This window comes from Pan paniscus, chromosome 1, assembly GCF_029289425.2.
Source record: "Pan paniscus chromosome 1, NHGRI_mPanPan1-v2.0_pri, whole genome shotgun sequence".
In the NCBI taxonomy this organism is placed as follows: domain Eukaryota; kingdom Metazoa; phylum Chordata; class Mammalia; order Primates; family Hominidae; genus Pan; species Pan paniscus.
Window position 1 is genome coordinate 113892269 of NC_073249.2, and position 25036 is coordinate 113917304.

The 25036-nt window shown below is 42.0% G+C and overlaps 1 protein-coding gene across 1 annotated transcript in view; it reads right to left on the reverse strand.

The window, feature by feature from the left end:
* Positions 1-445: 445 nt before the first annotated feature.
* Positions 446-25036, reverse strand: part of LOC129397603 (notch homolog 2 N-terminal-like protein A) — a 30712-nt gene continuing 6121 nt past the window's right edge. Inside the window, exons 3-4 of the mRNA XM_055111550.2 lie at positions 8915-9174; positions 446-984 (exon numbers count right to left, since the gene is read on the reverse strand). Of these exons, the coding sequence (XP_054967525.2) occupies positions 461-984; positions 8915-9174 (784 nt within the window). The 3' untranslated portion in view covers positions 446-460. The remainder of the gene's footprint in view (positions 985-8914; positions 9175-25036) is intronic.

The window sequence follows — 25036 nt, forward strand, 5'->3', positions numbered from 1 at the left end:
TCTCTCATATATCATCTATCAGCTCATCAAAAAGTGCTCACTGATTAACAGAGGATCCCCTCCTCAGTTTCAGAATTCTCTAGCTTTAAGTTAGGGGAGGGTTACCCCAAAGTCAGAGAGGGTACATGGGAGAGGGTTGTGAAGGCCAGTAGCCCAGAGAAAATCAAGGGCAGCTGGGTGCATTTAGGTGGATAAAAAAACAATGAATTACACCATCAAAAGCAAAAGCACAATCACATAGGAAAGTTGATCACCTACTGTAAATGTCAATTCAGTTTAAAGCACTTTATTAACCACACATATATATTTTCCAGTGTCTAATTCTCATCGTGTTCTTTTCCATTCCAGACTTGCCTGTCTCTTTCCCAGAGCTCTGTTCCTCTTATTTCTCACTGTTTCTACAAAAAGGACAATAAACAATTTTCTAGCCACTCATCATCATAAACCCTGACATGCTAAATTATCCCCTGCTCAGTTTATGGACCACAGTGGGCCCATAAAACTCCTCCCTCACTAGCAACCCAACCCACACAAAATTCTCACTTCCCTTTTTCCTTGCGCTTCCTAAAAAAAGCAATTGAGTCACACCCACCACCTCCTGTGCTAGGGGTTTGTCCCCTAATCCTGGGACACTAGGGAGCTCCTTACCTGGAAGGCAGCTGCACTCAAAAGTGAAGTCACCAGTCTGCCGACAGGTGCCTCCATTGACACAAGGCGAGGGTGCACAAGGCACATACAAGCTGTCACAGTACTGGCCTGTGAAGCCCTGAGGGCACTGGCACTGGTAGGAACCAGGCAGGTTGAGGCAGGTGCCACCATCCTGGCAGTGTCCTGGAATGTCACACTCATTGACATCAGTCTCACACTTCTGCCCTGTGAAGCCTGTGAGGCATTTGCAGGAGAACTGGTTGGCCACAGTGGTACAGGTACTTCCATTTGCACAGGGATGAGACAGGCAGGCAACAGTACATTGGCACTCCTTACCTAAAGGAAGGATAACAAAACTCAGTACTGGCCACAGAAATAGGAGATGGCCCCATCCTCAATACCTCATTGACATCAGCGAGCTCTTGCGTGGAGAAGACCTCAACTCTTTGCATTTTACAAAAGGCTAAATCAGAGCCCCTCAAGGTCATCTGACACAGAGCCCTCTCCAGTAACTCTCCAAGGACCTCAGCAGAGACACAAGGACTCAGTGGGGTGGAGCACCTGGAGGCAATTGTACGTTAGTCACATTGAAGCCCAATCCTGCAGGACGCTATCAGCAATAGGAGTCTGGATCCATCTACTCTCAGAGCTCACTGTCTTTGCATATGCTGCTCCTGTTTGAATATCAACTTCCGGGCCAGGAGCAGTGGCTCACACCTGTAATTCCAGCACTTTGGGAGGCCGAGGCAGGCAGATCATGAGGTAAGGAGTTCAAGACCAGCCCGGCCAATATGGGGAAACCCTGTCTCTACTAAAAATACAAAAATTAGCTGGGCATGGTGGCACGCACCTGTAATCTCAGCTACTTGGAAGGCTGAGGCAGAAGAATCACTTGAACCCAGGAGGCGGAGGTTGCAGTGAGCCGAGATTGTACCACTGCACTCCAGCCTGGGCGACACAGCAAGACTCCATTTCAAAAAAAAAAAAAAAAATCAACTTCCCTTCTGTTTTCCTAGTGAACTCTCACCTATCTTGGCAACTCTACTCAAAAGTTCCAACTTCTGTAAAGTCATCCTTAGTGCCCCTCACATACATACATGTGCGCAAACACAGATACACCGAGTTTGCTATTTTATTCTATTATACCACCTGCCACACTGGCAGGGTTGGGTCTCCATGGTATGCTCTCAAATCATGTCTGTTGAATGGATAAAATATATCGATATTTTCCACAAAATATAGTTACTAAATAGACCTCTGGTGATAGAAACAAGTCAATACTACTTCTGTTTCCTCTAAATGTAACACACACATATATTCTGGGAAACATTTTATTAATTGTGGCCTTGCTATAAATATCTGTTGATGTGTTTGAAAATGATGAAGGACCTCTGGGTCCCTATATAACAAATAAAATAGAAGCCATCAGGAGGACAGAGGTCTAGAAGGTATTCCGTGGACTTTCTCAAGTAGGAAAGTACCAGCACTAGCAGGAAGACTCTGACGGGTTGAAAACTAAATCATGATGCCAGGGGAAGCAAAGCAGATTCTTTGAGGCAGAAAGAGAAAGAGAAAAAAATATCCTCACAGAACTAGTAAATTTGGTACTCACATGGCTGGCTTTTTGTTGTCATTAGTCTAAGTCGCTTATTATTTAAACTACAGAGATGAGAACTCCTTGAATTTTTATTATTATTATTATTATACTTTAAGTTCTAGGGTACACGTGCACAACATGCAGGTTTGTTACATATGTATATATGTGCCATGTTGGTGTGCTGCACCCATTAACTCGTCATTTACATTAGGTATATCTCCTAATGCTATCCCTCCCCCGTCCCACCACCCCACGACAGGCCCCGGTTTGTGATGTTCCCCTTCCTGTGTCCAAGTGTTCTCATTGTTCAATTCCCACCTATGAGTGAGAACATGCGGTGTTTGGTTTTTTGTCCTTGCAATAGTTTGCAGAGAAGGATGGTTTCCAGCTTCATCCATGTCCCTACAAAGGACATGAACTCATCCTTTTTTATGGCTGAATAGTATTCCATGGTGTATATGTGCCACATTTTCTTAATCCAGTCTATCATTGATGGACATTTGGGTTGGTTCCAAGTTTTTGCTATTGTGAATAGTGCCGCAATAAACATACGTGTGCATGCATCTTTATAGCAGCACGATTTATAATTCTTTGGGTATATACCCAGTAATGGGATGGCGAGAACTCCTTGAATTTGTTAATACTCCAGTTCATTGTCTAGGAAAGTATCTAAATCTCTGACCTCATAGAAAGGTAAATGGGAGACACAAGAGTTTTTCTATAAGGGAAAAAGATGCGAGATGTGACATATGAGCACAGAAAAGTGCTCTCTGCCTATCAAGGAATGTCAAATCAAAGGAGAAAACTATAACACAAATTTAGGCACAGCATATACATCTCAGGGAGCTAAGACAGAAAATGAAGGAACTGCAATTCTTCTTGTCTTTCCACTCATGTCACTAAGAGGCACTTATTTACAGTGCAGAAGAGATATAAATGCTCACTTCTAGCAAGTGTGATTTTCAGAGTGATGCCCACAACTGAAACAGAAAGATCCCTGGGCCGGAAGTGGTGGCTGATGCCTGTAATCCCAGCACTTTGGGAGACTGAGGTGGGCAGATCACTTGTGGTTAGGAGTTTGAGACCAGCCTGGCCAACATGGTGAAACGCCATCTTTTCTAAAAATAAAAAATTAGCCGGGCTTCATGGCGCATGCCTGTAATCCCAGCTACCTGGGAGGCTGAGGCACAAGAATCACTCGAACCCAAGAGGTGGAGGTTGCAGTGAGCCGAGACTGCGCCACTGTACTAAGCAACAGAGTGAGAAGAAAGAAAGAAAGAGAGAGAGAGAGGGAAAGAGAGAGAAAGAGAGAAAGAGAGAGAAAGAAAGAAAGAAAGAAAGAAAGAAAGAAAGAAAGAAAGAAAGAAAGAAAGGGAGAAAGAAAGAAAGAATCAACCCTGAATTTGGTTTCCATATATATTATGTATAGGCACTAACTTGCTGCCTCTGCTTCTTCATCTCTGAGTGGAGACGAGCTAGTAAGCTGACTGAGGTATAGCGCTATCACAAAAACCAAAAGGATGACCTTGATCTGTGATGATTCCTAAAGTGATAGACAAAAATAGCATATGTATAAAAGATGATCAGAATCGGCCGGGTGTGGTGGCTCACACCTGTAATCCCAGCACTTTGGGAGGCCGAGGCGGGTGGATCATGAGGTCAGGCGATCCAGACCATTCTGGTTAACAAGGTGAAAGCCCATCTCTACTAAAAATACAAAAATTAGCCGGGCATGGCGGTAGGTGCCTGTAGTCCCAGCTACTCAGGAGGCTGAGGCAGAAGAATGGCGTGAACCCGGGAGGTGGAGCTTGCAGTGAACCCAGATTGCGCCCTGCACTCCAGCCTGGACGACAAAGCAATACTCCATCTCAAAAAAAAAAAAAAAAAAAGGTGATCAGAATCTTGCAGAACACACCAAGAAGAGATCCTTCTTAACAACAAAGGAAGAAGTTTTAATTTGGGACCATTTCAGAGTGACATTTTAATTATGAAGAAGGCATTACTGTCATTTCCACTAGCCAGAATTAAAATATTTTAAGTGGGTATATGCCCCCCTACTTTGCCTCCTAATAGCAAAACAACTCAAAACTGACAATCAGGAAGAAATTATTCTTATAACACCAAATATTTTCAGTGACTTACATCATCAATACCATCATCGTCATGATGGAGATAATGGATCATCCTAACTACCGTCTACCCCACCAACACCTTTTGATGAATGATATGGTTTGGTAGTGTCCCCACCCAAATCTCAACTTGAATTGTATCTCCCAGAATTCCCATGTGTTGTGGGAGGGACCCAGTGGGGTAACTGTATCATGGGGGCCAGTCTTTCCTGTGCTATTCTCATGATAGTGAATAAGTCTCATGAGATCTGATGGGTTTCTCAGGGGTTCTGCTTTTGCTTCTTCCTAATTTTCTCTTGCCACCACCACGAAAGAAGTGCCTTTTGCCTCCCACCATAATTCTGAGGCCTCCCCAGCCATATGGAACTGTAAGTCCAATTAAACCTCTTTTCTTCCCGGTCTCGGGGATATCTTTATCAGCAGCGTGAAAATGGACTAATACAGTAAATTGGTACCAAGAGTGGGGTTTTTGCGAGAGTGCCAGCTATCCCGAGGGAAACTTTGGAGGGAACCAGCTACTAGATGGTTCAATCAGTCTTTCGCCCCTACACCCAGGTTGGATGACCGATTTGCACATCAGGACTGCTACGGACCTCCACCAGAGTTTCCTCTGGCTTTGCCCTGCCCAGGCAGAGTTCACCACCTTTCAGGTCCTAACATTTGTGCTCATGCCCCACCTTCCCAGTGCAGAAAACAACATGGGCCGGTGAAAAGCTGACCTGCCTACTGCCACTGCAGAGTGCCCAATTTGCCAGCAGCAGAAACCAACACTGCGCCTTTGATATGGCACTATTCCTCAGGGTGATCAGCCAGCTACTTGGTGGCAGGTTGATTATGTTGGACTTCTTCCATTGTGAAAAGGGCAGATGTTTGTCCTTACTGGAATAGACACTTACTCTGGATGTGGGTTTGCCTATCCTGCATGCAATGGTTCTGCCAAGACTACCATCCGCGGACTCATGGAATGCCTTATCCACTGTCATGGTATTCCACACAGCATTGCCTCTGACCAAGGCATTCACTTTATGGCTAAAGAAGTGCAGCAGTGGGCTCATGCTCATGGAATTCACTGGTCTTACCATGTTCCCCAACATCCTGAAGCAAAACGGTGGAATGGCCTTTTGCAGTCACAATTACAATGCCAACTAGGTGAGAATACTTTGCAGGGTTGGGGCAAAGTTCTCAAGAAGGCTGTGAATGCTCTGAATGAGAGTCCAATATGTAGTACTGTTTCTCCCATAGCCAGGATTCACAGATCCAGGAATCAAGGGGTGGAAATGGAAGTGGTACCACTCACCATCACCCCTAGTGATCCACTAGCAAAATGTTTGCTTCCTGTTCCCGCAACATTAAGTTCTGCTGGCCTAGAGGTCTTAGTTCCAGAGGGAGGAACGCTGCCACCAGAAGACACAACAACAATTCCATTCAACTGGTAGTTAAGATTGCCACCAGGACACTTTGGGTTCCTACCTTTAAGTAAACAGGCTAAGAAAGGCGTTACAGTGTTGGCTGGGACATCAAGGCTATCAAGACCCAGGCTATCAAGATGAAATCAGTCTACTACTCCAGAACGGAGGTAAGAAAGAGTATTCATGGAATACAGGAGATCCATTAGGGCGTCTCTTAGTATTACCATGCCCTGTGATTAAGGTCAATGGGCAACTACAACAGCCCAATCCAGGTGGGACTACAAATGGTCCCACCTGGATGAATGAAGGTTTGGGCCTCTCCATCAGGAAAAAAAGAAACACAACCTGCTGAGGTGTTTGCTGAAGGCAAAAGGAATACAAAATGGGTAGAAGAAGGTAGTCATCAATACCAGCTACTACCATGTGACCAGCTGCAGAAATGAGGACTGTAATTGTCCTCAGTATTTCCTCCTTCCTTTATTAAAAACATGTCTGTGCTTGCACACACTTGCACTAAGAAAATATCTTCATTTTATTTCCTTTCTCCTTTATCATGTGACATAAGATTTATTGACTTCACATCAGCATTTAAGTATCGTTAACTTTATGTAAGAGTGTTTCAGTTGGGGACTGGTGTGTTTCCGGATGTACGAAGAATAGTTGTACAACATTAGGTGTAATTATGACCTAATTATTGTCTTTATTTGAAGATTATGTGTGATCTCAGGAGATGTGTATGGGTTCAAGTTGACAAGGGGTAGATTTGTGGTGGTTAAAACTGAGTGTGTCAACTTGATTGAATTGAAGGATACAAAGTATTGATCTTGGGTGTGTCTGTGAAGGTGTTGCCAAAGGAGATTAACATTTGAGTCAGTGGGCTGGGGAAGGCAGACCCACCCTTAATCTGGATGGACACCATTTGATCATCTGTCAGCAAATATAAAGCAGGCAGAAAAACATGAAAAAGGGAGACTGGCCTAGCCTCCCAGCCTACATCTTTTTCCCGAGCTGGATGTTTCCTGCCCTCAAATAGCGAACCCCAAGTTCTTCGGTTTTGGAACTCAGACTGGCTCTCCTTGCTCCTCAGCCTGCAGACAGCCTATTGTGGGACCTTGTGATCATGTGAATTAATACTTAACAAACTCTCCTTTATATATATATAAAGATTGCCAATATATATATATTAAGATTGCCACCAAGACACTTTGGGTTGGAATATATATACATACATATATATTCCATTAGTTCCATCCCTCTAGAGAACCCTAATACAATGAAAAATTAATATAACAGTATTCTACACTAACTGATCCAGTATAGTTTTCTGAGTACATGTTTCACTTTTTTGCTTATTGCATTTATAGAACTCTTGGTTTAGTGCTTAAAGCAGGAGAAAAAATGAAGAATGTTCCTCCTTTTCTCATCTAATTTAATAAACACTTTTGAATAAAGCTCAGACCCACCTAGAAAAACCCACAATCTATTCAGGTGAGATATGTGTAAAAAAAAATTACAATAAAATGTGATACATAAAAATAATAAAACCTAGAGACCATTTGCCTAAAGGAATCATGAAAGGGTCACTAAGACACAGTTTTAAATAACACTGGACAATCACCAGTTGTAGAAAAGGGCATTCCAGGCAAAAGGGTGTGTAACTGTATGGAAGCAATAATAAGTACAACATTTTCAGGAAATAAGGAGAATTTGGTGTGACTAGGCCTAGATGCTTGTGGGGAGGCCAGGCTACAAAAAGATGTAAAGTCTAGGCTGTAGAGAGCTATGGAAGTCATGTAAAAGAGTTTGCAGTTTATTCTGCGGATGATGAAAAAATATTAGACATTGTAAGCAGGTGAGATTGTTAGAATATTTGCATTTATAATCAAAGATGTAGTCATATCATGGGTGAATGAGATGGGGAGAGAAGAAAGGCAAGAAAACATATTCAGAAACTACTTCAGAAGTCCAGGTGAGAGATAACATGGCCCTCAACTACAGGGTAGCAGAGGAAATGGGAGGAATAGACAGGTGAAAGGCAACTCAGAGGTTGGCTTGGGTGACTGAGTTGAAATGAGGTCAGAACAAGGGACAGGGAGTTTCTAGCGTGGGTATTTGGGATGTACATGGTTGCTACGTATTTCTGTCAACAAGGTGAGCTGAAAGTACCTGTAGAATATCTCCAAGGAGAACATACAAAGGATAGCTAGAAACATGAGCCTGAATGTCAGGGTTGGGTGGAGCTAAGGGAATGATGGTGAGATTCATCAGCAAGCTAATGAAGACAGTGGCAGTGGAGGCGAATACACACAGTGAAATTCCCTAGGGAGAGCTGTGATGTGGCTCAAAAGAGGGCGCAAAACAGTGCTCCAGGGAGCACAGACATTTAATGGATAAGAACAAGGTGATGAAGAAGCAAAAGGAACAGGGTTCAGAAAACCAGAAAAGCCAGTGCCCTGAATGTCTAGGGAGGGAGATTTCTAAAAGCAAATAGTCAATAACATCAGCAACTTTTCCTCTGGTGACAGTGTACTTATTTCTTTTAGTGAAGTAAACTCTGATTCCCCATCCTGGTGTACATATTTTTTTTTTTTTTGAGACAGGGTCTCACTCTGTCACCCAGGCTAGAGTGCAGTGGTGCGATCATAGCTCACTGCAGCCTCAAACTCCTGGGCTCAAGCAATTCTTCCACTTCAGCCTCCCAAGTAGTTAGGACTACAGGTGCACACCACCACACATGACTAATTTTGTTTTATTTTTATTCTTGTTTTTTTGTAGAGATGGGGTCTTGCTATGTTTCCCAGGCTGGTCTCAAACCTCTAGCCTCAAGTGATCCTCCTGCCTTGGCCTGCCAAAGTGCTGGGATTGCAAGCGTGCGCCACCGCACCTGGCCCTGACATATATACTTTAAGCAGTCAAAGTATTTGGTCCTTTTTCTTTCTCTTTCTCTGCCCCCTGAAACTCTTAAAAGGAAGTTAGGGATAGTTGTCTGGAACATCCCAGTTCCTTATCACAATGCTAAATGTGCACCAGAGCTGGGGGACATTTAAGAGCCAGACACCATGATCTAAAAGATGCTAAATAAAGGTATCTGCTGAAGGTAGGAAAGCACTGGCTTTGGTCTCATTAGTTACCTGTAAACCCGACTTGACAGGTGCACTCATAGGTATCCCGGCTGAGCATATGGCATGTGCCGCCATTCAGGCAGGGTCGAGACACAAAGCATGGATGAGATGTCGAGTACTGGCAGTCCTCTCCTGTAAACCCTGAGGCACATCGGCACGTGGCTTTCCCCAGCATGGCCTGGGCCACACAAGTCCCACCATTCTGGCAGCGGTTCTTCTCACAGGGGTCTCGATGTTGACAATATTCCCCCAAGAAGCCTTCTGGACATCTGTATGGAAAAGAGAAGAGTCCATGAAAACACCTGACTTCTTGTAAGTCCAAAAAATTACAGTAAAACAATACAGTCCAATCAAGAAAGCACGAGATTGTGAATCAACAGACCTACAAGTACCACCTATAAAACTGCTTCCCTTTAGAAGAAAGAGTCCTTAGAGAACTTAACCACATACTCCCCTGTCCTTTTGAGTCCTGGCAGGTGACAGAGTATCAGGTGTATGGTCTAGCAGGGTCTGCCATGGCCAGTCAACATGACCCTTATTCAAACGCAAAATGCACCCCAGCTTTTTTTCATGTGTGTACAGGTTGGGATGGTGTAACAGCACCTTTTTTAGAGCACTGTTCGTACTTGTCTGCTTAAATTCATTAACTTTCTCATTTTGACTAAGCCATTTGATAGGATTAAGATGTCCACAATATAATGCATGAACTTGACCCTATTATCCCCTCCAATTTAAAATATGTAAGATATCATGTGCTTTTCCTCAATTAAGCATTGAGAAATAGTAAGTGCTTCTTTCTCTTATTTCCACTGAAACATCAATTGGCTGATACCTAGTTTTCTGGGTTATGTTCAGGTGGCTGACATTACAACGGAAAAAGGGAAAGGAGGTACAGGAATGGGGAAGAGTTCAAAGGGATATTTAAAAATCTGTTAATATTTAAGTAGTAGGCATTTTTAACCAAATAAAAAGGCACAAAATATAATTAAAATAACATAAAATATCTAAGATACCATATAAACACCAAAGTGAAGGAAGGAATCAATTGAAGAATAACATTCTATGATATTTTCCACATTGAGGCACTGAGGAACCTTTTTACATGCCACCCCTTGATTCATAAGATGTACAACCATTTCAAACTGTGTGTATTATTTATGACAATTTTCTCTGAACAATATCAAAAAGGCATGGTAAGTCTCCATTTTCATAATGAAGTTGTTTAAATGGAATCTCTGAGAAGCACTGAAATTAAGAAACACAAACACTTTGATTCTAACTATAAATGCTGCTATATATTTGGCTGGTGCCCCAAATATGTGATTCAACTTATTCCTCATTTTAGTTTTCAGGGACTAGAAAACTGAATCTAGTAGGCTGTTCCACCATTACCTCAAAGATTACACATTGAAACCAAACTCTAAATCCCCCTCTCAAAAACCAGCTCTTCTGTGCCCAAGCCTTGTTGTCCTGATTTTCCTAATCATTGTGACCTGAAACATTGGGGTCATGAGTGCTTTTGTCTTTGACAGTCATATCCAAGACCTTTCATTAACCATTGGTTGGCAAGGCTAGCTAGCAGGGGTCACAGTTACTGAGAAAAGAAGGAAGGCCAGATACTAGGGAACTAAGACAGAAAATGCCCAGAAGAATTCTGTAGTAGCTAAAATGGCTAAAGGAGAAAACAGGGTGGTGAATAGCTATAGTGGTAGTGAGGTAACTGGCCACAGCCTCTTCACCCCTCCCAGAGCTGCATAAGATAAGCATGGCGGAGCAAGGAGCGGCTAAGGCTCTGGGCATCTTCATGAGTAGGTGTAGCTACAGACCAACAGGCAGTGAAGAAAGTTCATAGCACTGAAACCAAAGATGGCATGCAGGTGACTGTGAGGAGTCTGTATCAAGAAGGTCAGAAGGTCTGGTTTGGGGTTCTGGTGCTGTGACCTTGGACAAGTTACTTATCTTCACTGACTATCCATTTTCTCACATTGTAAATAGTTAATAAGGTCACCTACATCATGAGATTATTCTAAGAACTGAACAAACTCAAGTATGTAAAAAACCTTATAAATGTTAAAACGTTTTGCAAGTGGGCTGGGCACAGTGGCTCACACCTGTAATTCCAGCACTTTGGGAGGCTGAGGTGTGAGGACCATCTGAGGTCAGGAGTTTGAGAATAGCCCGGCCAACATGGTGAAACCCTGGCTCTACTAAAAATACAAAAATTAGCCAGGGTGGTGGTGCACGCTTGTAATCCCAGCTACTCAGGAGGCTGAGGCATGAGAATTGCTTGAACCCGGGAGGCGGAGGTTGCAGTGAGCTGACGAGATTGTGCCACTACACTCCAGCCTGGGCAACAGAGTGAGATTCCATCTCAAAAAAAAAAGTTTTGCCAAGTGAAAACATCTTTTCTCTCTTCTTTGTGCTTATTGAGGAAAATACAATGCCCCAGCCAAATCACAGCTTGATTTGAGAATAGTTTCTTGTGTTGGTTTTTTGAAGTGGAGGAGCAAAAAGTGCCAATGTAGCATAGCTAAAATTAACTCTGAGATATATTATTAAAAGCATTTGCAGCTTATTCAAGAAATGTGTTATGAATGTTAAAAACTGCAACACAATTCTCACTCACAGTGCAGCCCTCTGGGCATTATTAGATGACTCTTCATTCTCCCATATGGGAATTATGCACCTTCTAAATAATGGCAAATTTTTAAACGTGGGTGGGCTTTGCTCAGCTTTGCTCCTGAACTATTACACCACCCTAACACTATCATGTGGCATATGCTAAGAGAATGCAAAGTCATTTAAATGGTAGCATCATAAACATATAATGGAAACATAAGGTTCCCAGGAAAACAAAAATGAAGCAAAATGGAAGTTTCTAAAGCTAAACAGATGTATTTCTGAATTATTTGTTTCTACAGTTTAATTCACATTGTTGCTCCTTATCAAGTATGGAAAAATAAGTTTTAACCTAAGATATATTTAAGAAATCAGTAAAACCAGAGATTGACAAAGTACAGTTTGCAAGTCTAATTTGGACCACTGCCTGTTTTTGTTTGACCTGTGAATAGTTTTTTACATTTTTAAATGATTAGAAAAAGAGAACAAAAGAAGGATATTTTCTGACATTTCAAAATTATATAAAATTCAAATTTCAGTGTCCATAAATAGTCTTACTGGAACACAGCCATGCTCATTCATTTATAGATTGTCTATGGCTGATTTTCCACTACAACAACAGAGTCAAGTAGCTGTAATGAGACCACAAAGCCTGCAAAAATAATTACTCTCTGGCACTTTACAGAAAAAGTTTGCCAACTTCTGAGTAGAGAACATATGAAGGCTAATTCTATAAATACCATCCAATATGCTTATTAATAATGATCGGTTTCTGATAGGAAATCAACCTTATTAGTTTCCACAAAGAATATTAAACTTATAATCATTCATTCACACAACAATTAGTAAATGCCTATTATGTGCCAGGCATTTTTCCAGTGCTAGAAAAATTCTTACACTCTTGGAGTTTACATTCTAATAGCGGAAGACGAAAACAAAATTACTAAGTAAAAGATGCACAATAGATGGAGTTAAGTGCTGTGAAAAAAAATTAAACAGGAAGGAATGGAGCTGGGGATGAGGGTGTGGGGTGAGCAAAGAGAAGTATCTCAGTTTAGAATAGGAAAATCAGAGACCTTCACTGACAATACTCGAGTTGAGACCTAAATAAGGTGAGAGTAATCATGCAGGTATCTTAGGGAAACACATTCATGAGAAAGGGAACAGCAAATGCAAAGGCCATAACACAGAGAGCAGCCCTAGCGTGTTTGAGAAGCAGCAAGAATATCTGGAGCAGCAGAAAATAGATGAGAGCTGTAACTGGGATGTGGATCAATTGGGGCCTTTAAGCCACTGTAAAGAAAGACTTAGGGTTTTCCTCTAAATGGGATAATATTTACATATGAGGTACAACAGACTTACTCTCCTAAAGCCCGTGTACAGAACCACATATTTGCTTTATGTGAAACTAGACCTACTGTATTAATAAAGTTTGATTTCTATTTAAAATGTTTTAGAGGGCTGGACATCAGCTTAGTTCTTTACTTTTACCTTAGAAGATATACAAGTCTCTTTTAACCCACATTTTCATGAGGTCCCATTTCCCTTTCCAAATTATTGTTTCACAGCTAACCTTCTATGACTGTAGCCTAATTTCAGATATTTCTCTTTCTTTTCCATCTACTTCTTACTTATCCCTCTGCAACAAAACTTTAATTCTAATTATTGCTTAGAAACTGTTTTCTAAAAACAACGACTTTCCTCTAGTCAAGTTCAGTGGTCTCATCTGAAACTTCATAAGGAAATTCTCTCTCCTATAGGGAGAATTGCTAACCACTCCATGCACCGTTTTAATCATTTTACCTTGGCTTCTATGACTCCCTCTGTCTAACTCAAAACCCAGTGAAGCCTTAGTCTGGATTGGTGATTTCTCCTTCTTCCCCATCTATCACGGCCACCCTAATGTTTAAGTCTGGACTGCACTGCTCTTTCTCTCAAATGCATTTGTTACTGTTGTTGTTCACTTGGTTTTAAACAACTTCCTTCCTGTAACTGACTCCAAAATACACTGTTCCAGTCCCATATGTTCAGTTTTCTAGAAGTCATCTCTCTATCCTAATATGTGCGGCCACTATTTGAAACTAAACATTTGTAAAAGGAGATCATCTTCCCAAGAAACTTTAATTATTCAATTTTTCTAAGGCTTCCACACACAATTTAAAGTAACTTCATCTCTTTAAGTTGTATATAATTTATTACCACATTCTGACAAGACTTGTTAACTGAATTCCTATAATACTTATCATTCGTGTTCACAGTTTCCTTTTTGATACAAATTCTGATCATCTTAAAAGCCTCAGGCCAGACATCATCTTGTTGCTGGCTTTTCCCCCATTTCCAGCCATCCTTGGAATAACAGAACCTTCAGATTCAAGAAATTTAATTTCTATCCAATTAAGTAATCATTTCTAAAATATTTCTAAAAGATGATCACCAGCCTCTGCTTGAATACAAGCATGTAGCATGGTGCTGGATAAATCTTGAGAATTTAATAAATGCTTGGAGTTATTATTGTTCTGCTCTTAAGAGTACAGACTCTGGAACCAGACCACCTGGATTTCAATCCCAACTCCACCATTTACTCAATGTGTAATCTTGGGTCAGGTACTAAACTTCCCTGTTGTAAAAGAGATGTAATAACAGTGCCTACTTCATAGGATTTTTAAATAAGGGTAAAGCACTTAGAACACTATCCAGCACATAGTAAACACTATGCATTTGTTAAGTGAAATTACTGGCTGACTACTTCAACAAAAGAACAGTCTTCAATGTGGGTGGATCCCACTGTGAGAAAGCTCTTTCTTTCTTAATTCTTCAAATTCTGCCTCCCTTCCTAGGTATATACCCGAGATAACTGAAAACATATGCCCACATAATAAAAATGTTCATAGCAGCATTATTCATAATAGCTAAAAAGTAGAAACAACCCAAATGCCTATAAGCTGATGAACAGATAAATAAAATGTGGTATATCCATAAATGAAATATGTGGCCATGAAAAGGAATGACATTCTGATACATGCTACAACATGGATGAACCTTGAAAACATGCCAAGTGAAAGAAGCCACACACAAAAGGCCACACATTATATAATTCCATTTATATGAAATGTCCAGAATATGCAAATCCGTAGAGATAGAAAGTAGATTAGTGTTGCCAGGAGCTGTAAAGAAAGGGAAATAGACAGTGACTACTAAGCAGTAGAGAATTTCTTTCAGGGTGATAAAAATGTTTCAAAATTAGATAATGGTGGTGGTCTCATAACTCTGGAAATACTAAAGTCTACTAAATTAAACACTTTAAAAGGGTAAATTTTATGATACATAAATTATGTCTTAACTTTGAAAAGAACAAACTTTGTCTCTCTACAATTTCCAGGTTATCTCTACCGTCTAGAACAAAAAAGAACAAGCCTTCTGCTTCTCTTACACGTAGCCCTTCAAGAATCTGAAGATAGTTATGTGGGCCTTTTGTTTTCTTTTTTCCAGGATTCAATGGTTTGGCGTATTCCTCAGTATAGGGTTATTTCCAGGCTTCTTCACCTTTTTAGTGGTGCTTCTATGCTTAATAGTAGTAATAATAATCAGAATGACCAAAATTTTCTGCCTCCCTTCCCAGGTATATACCCAAAATAACTGAAAACATATTTTCTAAGTACTTAACTATGTATTGTATATTTGCTAAGCATTTGATAGCTATTGTCTCTTGTATTACTCGCTCCAGTGCTATATTATAATCTCCATTTTATATATGAGGAACTCAAAGCTTAGAAAGATTAAGATTTTACAGCTAGGCCGGGCGCGGTGGCTCACACCTGTAATCTCAGCACTTTGGGAGGCCGAGGCAGGCAGATCACCAGGTCAGGAGATCGAGACCATCCTGGCTAACACAGTGAAACCCTGTCTCTACTGAAAATATAAAAAATTAGCCAGGCGTGGTGGCCGGCGCCTGTAGTCCCAGCTACTCGGGAGGCTGAGGCAGGAGAATGGCATGAACCCAGAAGTTGGAGGTTGCAGTGAGCCAAGATCGCGCCACTGCACTCCAGCCTGGGCGACAGAGCGAGACTCCCTCTCAAAAAAAAAAAAAAATTCACAGCTAGTAGATGGAAGAGGCAGGATTCAAACCCAAGTAGACTCTAGAGTGCGTGTGCTTCAACACTAGGCTATCCTGCCTCCCCATCACTGGATGACTCCAGTTCATCAAAAACCTCTTTAAAAAGTGAGGCTCAAAATGGAAAAAGACTTAACACATGTTCTTACCAGTGCAGCACAGAGCTGAACCATGACCTCCTGATCTGGACACTATGCTTTTACTATTTCAGAGTAAGTTCTTAAACTGAGGAGGCATCGTGAGAGCGCAGTTCAAGAAAGAATAATGCTCCGACTCATACCCAATGGATATGTGTACTTTTTTAGAAGCCACAAAATACTACTATGTGCTATGGAATACACACTCAGCTAAAATATTCAGAGCCTTATTTCACATGAACTACTAGTGTACCCTATTTTTCTCATCTTATACTTGTAGCACATGTTTTTTGAACCCCATAATTGGAACTGTCATTCATTCCTTTTAAATCCATCATATTGAGTCTTTACTCCAAGTTTCCTTGATTGAGACAACTTTTACATTATACTCAATCACAGAATTTCAGCAGTGATCTCAGAAACCAAATGGTCTGAACCCCTATAGCACTGAAAAGGACACCAAAACTAACTGATCTACCCAAAGTTGGTTATCTGTGAATCTAGCAATTTCCCCAGTTTTACAAATATATCCCTATCTTCACCTAGACCTTGCAATGAAATAGTACTTAACTGAAAGTGTATGACTAAGTCTTGCCCCAAGACTAGCACCTATTCAATCAGCTCTAACATCCTAAATGGACCAGCATCCTATCCATACCTCTCCTCTCCCTAAGGACAGTCTGGAAATTCCTTGCTGAACCTAAGCATATGACTAAAAGAATAATCTTTCCTAAGCATAATTTTCATGTCATTCTTCTGCTCAGAAACTAGCAACAGTATTAATACCAAGCCTTTCAAATCCAAGTTCTTTACAATCTCTGATCTGCTTGTCTGTCCCATTCCAATCATCTAACCATCTTACTCTTTAGTAATCCATAACTCGAACACTCCATATTATTTCCATGAACAATGAACATCAGAAAATGGAGGATCAAAACAGTGGCTCTCCTACAAGGTCACCAAACCAATTAATAACAGACCTGGAGAAGAATTCTGGTCTTCTGGCTCCTAGTTCAGTGATCTGTCCAAAATACTACACATATGGTAGGCTGACAAAGAAAGAACAGAAGACCTTTTGGTTTCAAGTCATTTGCAGAGAAAGGGGGGGAAACAAAAACAGGAAAATCAGGAAAGGGTGGAAGGAAAATTAATAGTTCAAATTTAGGCATTCGAACTGAGACATCAAGAAAGGAAGCATGTAACTATGGACTGTGAACACAATATAAAGAAAATGATGTAAAATTTCTTATATCCTTATTCAAATCACGCCTTGCAGTTTTTTGCTCTAAAATCATTGCAGACGTATATAGATAAAGGGTCAAAAAACAACATGTATGAATGACATTTAAGGAAAAAGAGAAGAAAACAGAAGAAAAAACAGAAGAAAAGGGAAAAGGAGAGGTGGAGAATTTATTATATCATCTAAATATATGAAGCCCTTCTAAAGGGTCAATGCAGACATATTGCACCCAGATAAACAGAAGAAATGACATTATATTCTATATCTCTTACGTTAGCAATTTTAAAATTCCTTGAGTCAGAAGCGTTAAACACTGGAATGACTAAGGTTACATTTCTTATGGAAATTTCTTAAATTTAGAAAGACATCATACACACACCTGAAGGTAAAAAAAAAATGTACTTAATCAGTGGGTTGCAACCAAGTTACTTGTCAGAATCACCTGTAAACCTTGAAAAAATACGGATTCTCAAACTTACCTTATCAGAATCCCTGGGTGCTGAGTCCAAGATCCACCCCAACAGATTTTGATGTAGCCAGAACACAGAATTTTTTTCTACCATAATGGGAGAGGTAGGGAGGAGGATCACTAGGAATGGCAACACAGAGTGGGAACTAGATCAATGCAAATTTTGTGGGCAAAATAGAATTTCTGTGGGTGTGATATTTTTAAAATGTATTGTAAGGCTGCTCTGAACCATCCAAGCATATCCCACTGAATTTAAACATTCTCTAAAGGTCCTGAAGTCAGCAACTACAATCCAGGTGAACCAAAAGTTGCTCCTCTATGTCATAGAAGCCTACAGGAGAGGCAGTAGGGTGGGAATGGAGCAGAGAGATCCCAAGAAGTTATGGGTAAATATTTTTTAAATCTAAACATTCAGAAAAATAAGAGAGACTAGGAATCATTCTCCTCCTCCTCTCCACCACACCAAAAAAAAAAAAAAAAAAAAAGGAATAATAAGAAAGTGAAAGGAAAAATAGTTTTAGGTTAAATTTCATCACCATCTGAAAGAAAATTACTCCGATTTTGTTTAAGCAAGAGAAGAATTCAGCTGAGAAATTATCTAGCAGGCAGCAAAATCAGGGAGTCACTTCCCATTGCAAAGCAAAAGAAAACAAGGAGCAAGAGGATGGTCCTGGATAGCTGTTTAGACAATCAGACACACTGCTAACATCTCCTTGCCTTAGAAACTCCGTGATGTTTAAATTAACAATTGGCCACAAGCCAAACACAGGAACACTCAAAAGTTTAGAAGAGTGTGCTGTAATTGGTACCTTAGCAAAACACAATAACAAATTAAGAGGATTCAAGAAGCCTTCACTGTAGACTCTAAGAAGATTTAAGATTTGTACCAAGAAACAGGCTTCTAAATCTCTTCTACTGCATTAGTTTAGCATCTAAAGAACACCTGTCTAAAAATCAAAATATCTAAATCCTATCCTTTGAGTCAACTTGACTAACACTCAACTTGACTACCTAAAAGCTAGCTAATAATCGCAGCACCTCAGCAGAGCAGAGGTGGAGGGCATAGTTTTATGCACTGAGATCCTATAATAAAAGAAGCCCTATGTGTCAGAGTAATCCCATTTCTGACATCATATTATTTAATACTTAATTTTTCAAATCACTTTACAATCATATTTATTATTCCCTACAATTCTCTAAAGCAGGTTATTCCTTTAGTCCTGCTTCATAGGTGAGGAGACTACATATCATGAAGATTAAGTTATTTACCAAAACAAGTTAATGATAGACCAAGGATTATTACCCTCAGACTGTCTCATTGATTATACTCCTCTCTATCCGAAAGCTACACTTAAAGCTTTCACTCAAAGAAAAAGGAAAAGCAAAAACACCATCATATATGCTCTTTATTAAATGCTTCAGAAACAACAGCTCTGCTTCATCACTACAAAGCCTCCTGGTCCACTTCTGAAATTCTTAGTGACCTAGACGTGTACGAAATTTGAACTTTCCAAGAAGTATCTAGTTGGTGCTGAACAACCCAGTACTATTTTCGGGTGATAAATAACCTTGTTCTCTTTTCAAACATCTGCGATTGACATGTCGACTGACTGTTAACAATGAACAAAGACCATATTTTTCTGAAGCTCATCATCTTCCTAACCTTTTCTTTGAAAACAGATGTAGTTCATGTACTAGTTTTTTGGTGAAGGTAAAAATCTTTATTCAGATTAGGCTCAGAAAAAGAAGGGGCTGCTTTCCGTTCAACAAATATGCACAAGACACCATCCCACTGGGAGCATCAATCTCAGAAGCAGTAAAACACAGCCTCGGCCCTGAAAGGACTTTCTGAACACCTTTGGAGTGTCATCCGTTTAATATACATTATTTTAATTAATCCTATTAGCTGGATAATTTCATTCCCATTTTATTGGTGACTTCATATAGCAGAGCTGGATTTGAATCCAGGATTACAGAGCAGGGCTCCAAAGCCCAAGTTATTTCCACTAAAGGGTCTGAAGAAATGTAGAATCTAAAAGTGTGGGTGGGATGGGGAAGATATGATTTGATTCCCTTTCCTTGGTCCAACCGTGTTAGAAACAGCCAACCATAAAGAAGCTGTCTAAGGAAGCCCTTTGAATTAACGTATCCACTTTTTCTCACCCGCCCGTGCCCCACCCTCAGCCATGCCAAAGGAGCAGCAAATGCTGCTGCCAGGTTGGAGGAATTGGTGATCGCCACACCACATTCCTGGGTCTGGACACAGTCTGAAACAGCAGCACAGCTCCGCGCCTCGGAAAGAATAACAGCAGTTGAGATTTTTAAATCATGTGCCTCAGCATGCAGCCACACCAGTTGCCCTACTTCTCCTGCCTCCACCTTTCAAAGACGCGAGCAGCACACCCGGCTCCTCCGGACTTTCGGTGGGGTTGGAGTGTCAAAACTCAGGCGCGCCGCAAAACCCCGTCCCCATCCAAACCAAGCCCACACACCCGGCCCATGTGCCGCCCCCTGGCAAAGGCGAGGCTGGCTCCGAAGGTGCAGGCCGTTTGGCTTGGCGGCCCTGCCCCCGCTCTCCACGCCAGAATCTGGCATTCCTTCGCTCAGCCCCTCCGAGGCCCGCCATCGGCTCTCGCTCGACCCCAGGAAACGCGGAACCTGAAGGGCAAAACTGCCCACCTCCCTGCACCCTGGCACTACGAAAAAGGAGTTTCTGAGACTTGGCTGCCGGCCTCCCTCCTGCCGAGGAGGCGTGTGAGGGGTCCCGGGCCGCGGGGAGCAGAGGCGGCGGGGAACCCCGGGGATGGCGGGACACCACGGGAGGGGCCCCCGGCGATGTCCAAACTCTTGGGAACCCAGCGAGTGGCCTCGCTCCGCGCCGGCGGCCGAGCCTGGCCTTCCCACACAGAGAAGGACCGAGGGGGAGAAGGGTCGCCCCAGGTGGCAGCCCCGGGCGCCGCGGACAGCGACCCTCAGCCCGATACTCACCATGCGCGGGGGCCGCGCAGCACAGCCAGAGCGCCAGCAGCGCCCACAGCAGAACGGGGCGCAGGGCGGGCATCTTCTCGGTCGCCTCCTCCGCCGCCACCGCCGCCTGGGCAGATCCACATGGGGAAGGGGTCCCGATAGAGGAGCCCCACTCTCTCCTCCCCTCTTCCTGCTTCAAAGGCTCAGGCCCTGGCGCTACGCTCCGAAGCCCAGGCGCAAATGCCTCGACTCCCCGCGCCCCGAGTCCGCCGCTCCTCGGCCGCCGCCTCAGCCGCCGCCCGAAGTTTGGCTGAAACTTTCTCGGGTGTGCAGCGAAGCAGCCTCGTGTGTCCTTCCGCCTCAGCCGCCTCCTCCCACCGCAAGCCCCACCCCACTGTCGCCGCGGCCTCGGCCCCGCCGCCTTGGGCACCCAGGGGTTTCCCGCAGGAAGAAGCGCCGGCCCGAGCTCCGCGCGGAGGGATCTACTACGAGTCACTGGCCCCGTCCGCATCCTTCTCCAGCGGCCCCGGGGGCCGCCGCGCCTTAACTCGATCAGGGCTGCAGCGGCTCGCTGGCTTGACCAGTGCAGAAGCGGCGTGGGGGTGAGGGGGGTGGGGTAGGACTCTGAACTTCAAGCACTGGAGTTTGCCGGGATCGTGAACTTGCAGGGAGAGGCGGTCCTCATCCAGTGAGGTCTGTATCGCCACCTACACCCACACATCCACACACTGCTTTGCTAGCTAGAGGAATGCTCTGGAGTAGGACCAGTGCTGTCAAAGAAGGAAAGTGGGCCAAGGCGCCAAAGTCCATTAAAAAGGAATAGAGCCATCACGGAGTGGTGCTGCCCCATTCACTCATTCATTTGTTCATCCGTGTAGCGAATATTTCTTAAGTGCCTTACTTTGCGTAGCTGTGTGCTTGGCAGTGGGATGATACCAAAGATGCACAAGCAACTTTGAGTACCAAGACTTTGCCACTGTGGGCTGGGGGATTCAGGGAAGGCTTTCCCAGAGGAACTGGGATGAAAGCAGGATCTTGAAAGGTCAGTAAAATTTGTATAAGACAAGGAGACCAGCTAAGCTAAGGATATTCATTGTAACACTGTAATAGCAAAACCTTGAAAACAACATAAATGCCCACCCTTAGAGGAATGGATGAATAATGTATGGTATATTTATAAAATGAAATGCAACACAGTAATTGAAAAGACTATAGCTATTTATGTCAATAGGGATAAATCTTAAAAACTAAATGATAGTGAAAAAACTAATCGCAGAGGGAGACAAAGTATACCATTTATGTATATTTTTTTCAAGACAATACTACACATTATCTGTGGATGCATATATATAGATATAGGTATTAAGAGACTATAACCAGAATAGTAGTTACTTCCAGGGCAGGAGAGTAGGGGGTGTGATCAAACCTGGGTACAAGTGGGCTTCTAAGAAAAGAGCTAAAAGTAAGAACAACAACAATAGTTGTATGGACGTATCATTCCAGGAAAGAGCCCTCGTGAAAGCAAAGGTACAGTCAAAAGAGTAAGTAAATGAGTTCTGTCTCTGTTAGCAGTGAGAGGAGTCAAGGATGGAAAGGGGGTTGGGACCAAATTATGCAGCCTTGAATGGCAAGCTGAAAGGGTGGGGAGGCAGCTACCTCTTAGGTCACATAAAACTATTGAAAGTTTTTGAACAGAGTTGAGACTGATGGAAAGGAAGATTGCTCTGATAATTCTATAGAAAATTGATTGTTGGGAGCAAGAGGTGAACTGGAGCCCAGGACCAGTCAAGAGTTAGTGAACAGTCCAGGCACAAATTTAAGAAGACCTGAACTAATAAGGTAGATTTCAGAAGGAATGAATCTGAGACAATGTTAAAGAAACAGGAAAAAAAAATGGAGGTGTGACTAATTGGATGTGGGAGTTTACAATCCTGTTGGGATGGGAAATCCTACCCACAGAACCTCTCCCTGACTCCTATAGGATAAAATTCAAACTTCTAAACATGGTACATACAAGGCCTTTTCGTCATTGGGCCCCATCTCTTGTCCTCCCTGCCCATGTTGTGAACTTCACACAATAACAGTATTGACTAACTTGAGATTCCCCCAAACATATCTTGCTGTTTCTGTCCCTGTATCTTTTGTTCCTTTGGCTTGGAATGACTCCTGTAGTCCCCTTCCCTCCTCCTCTTAATGAACTTCTAATCATAATTCATCCTTCAGTCCAAAGAAGGCTTTGCCGACACCACAATAAATTCCTCCCCCTAACAGACAGTCCCTCCACTGTCTTCCACTGCCGCTTCCTTATCTTAACACCGATACTTATTTTTCACACAGGACTCTTTGTATTTCTGTGTTCTCAACTAAGTTTTGAGGTCCTCATGGGCAAAGACCACAGCCTATTAATCCCCAGTGTCTATCACATAACAGATGTTGAACTAGAATGTAAAACAACACTAAGCAAGTACAAGTCAGTATGGGCATAGACCTATGAAGTTCCAAAACTGCATGTTAACAAGCACTTTAGGTAAGCAAGTACCATTAGTGAAAGTAGTCACATTGAAATACTGGAAACCCTTTTCAAAAATAACGTAGTCAAAATATTTTTGGAATTTGTCTTGTGCAAGTATGTTCAGAGAAAGATAACATTATTTTTCAGTTGTTTACCCACAGTGTTACCAGTTCGATCTTCCTCTTTACTCACTAAAGATAATTCATAGTGACTTGGCTGCATACAAATTTTAAAAATCACCTGCAAAGATAAGTTTTGTCACTATTAAAATATATTCAGAAGAATATAAGATAGTTATCCCCAAAGAGCAACTCTAGAAGCGACTATAGCTATGACAACATTATTAAAATAAATGTGCAGGCCAGGCGTGGCAGCTTATGTCATAATCCCAGCACTTTGGGAAGCTGAGGTGGGCAGATCACCTGAGGTCAGGAGTTCGAGACCAGCCTGGCCAATATGTTGAAACCCGTCTCTACTAAAAATACCAAAAATTAGCCGGGCATGGTGGCGAGCACCTGTAATCCCAGCTACTCAGGAGACTGAGGCAGTAGAATCACTTGAACCCAGGAGGCAGAGATTGCAGTGAGCCAAGATCGTGCCACTGTACTCCAGCCTGGACAACAAGAGTGAAACTCCGTCTCAAAAAAAAAAAAAAAAAAAAAAAAAAAAAAAAAAAAAAAAAGGTATGCAGTTTCTCAAAGTAACCGTTTTAAAGAAAGCAGCTATTATGTTCACATATAACTTTTGTTGAATGTGTTACAATATGAAAACTTACTGCATACATTCTGGTAAGGACAAGAGAAGTAAAGAGTAAATATGAATGGAAGTAAGGGGAAAATATGACTGAAGACATTTTTTAAAGATAAGTTTTAATGATAGAAAAATATGAATAAGGGCTACCAATTGTTTTAGTTTTAATCAAAACTAAAAATACATATCTATGTCTTTACTGATTTAAACTCACATAAAACTGCCTTCCAAAATAAATGCAGAATTGGGCACTTATTTGTTCTCATGTCTGTCCTCTCAGAGCCAATAAGCTGTAAAAAACTCTCAAAATAAAACTCTTTTATTTTCTGTTTTGCCCCGGTTTCTATCACATAAGTGCTCAATAATATATGTTTTACATAAATGCTGAATGAGGAACATATATATCTATATAAACTGGGGAGCAATGCAAGACTGGAAGAATGTCTTGGTGTGTTGGAGAAGTTGAAGAAGAGATTGTGGGATAGCTATGACACATAGATTGAGCTCCTTGAGTATAGTTCCCCTTGATCTGAAGTCACTGGGGCTCTCACACCCAAGAAACAATGGGACAGAGATAGGATAACCATAATAGGCACTCCCATTCGAAGAGTCAGAGAACAGAGGCATACAGCGGTCAGTAGTCCACAGCAATTTTGAAATCTAGCTGAGTACATATTACCAGTTCCTTGATTAGGGCCCAGTCCTACTCCTGGGAATGATTCCCTCTGGCTATCCATCAATCCTCTGGGCTCTTGGTTCCATTCTTTGAGCCGTTCTTCTTTTTCCCTAAGAAGTAATCCTTGTTTTTGGCTGGGTAACTTTCTCAGCCTGCTTCTCTGAGGCAGTCGTTGAGGGTCCAAAGGCATCTTTTCACTTTGTACTCTCTTCATCCTTTTCAGTCAGTCCAAGCTGGTATAATTCACTTAAAAATGTTAAGGCATCTTATATACTAATTGATAACGAACTTTACTAGGCAAAAGCCACACCCACATTTCATTCTGAAGCCAGCTTTTTCACCTTGCTTGGACTGTGAGTCTGACATGGGATAACGGAACCTTAAAATTCTTAGAAACTCTTTTGTCCAATGGAGAGGTACATTGCCCAAGACTGTAGAAGGCTTTTTGTTTAACTGAAAGGATATATGAGGCACCACCTTAATTGAGGTCTTAATCATGTGTCTAGCTGTCACAGCTTGGAATTTATTTTTGCCCTGAAGCCATTTCTTATTTTGAAAGCTCTCCCTGTCTAGAGAGATTGAGGATGAGAAGCAGTTTGATGTTTGAACCCAGCAAAGTCTACGGCCATGCCACCCTGAATGTACTCGAT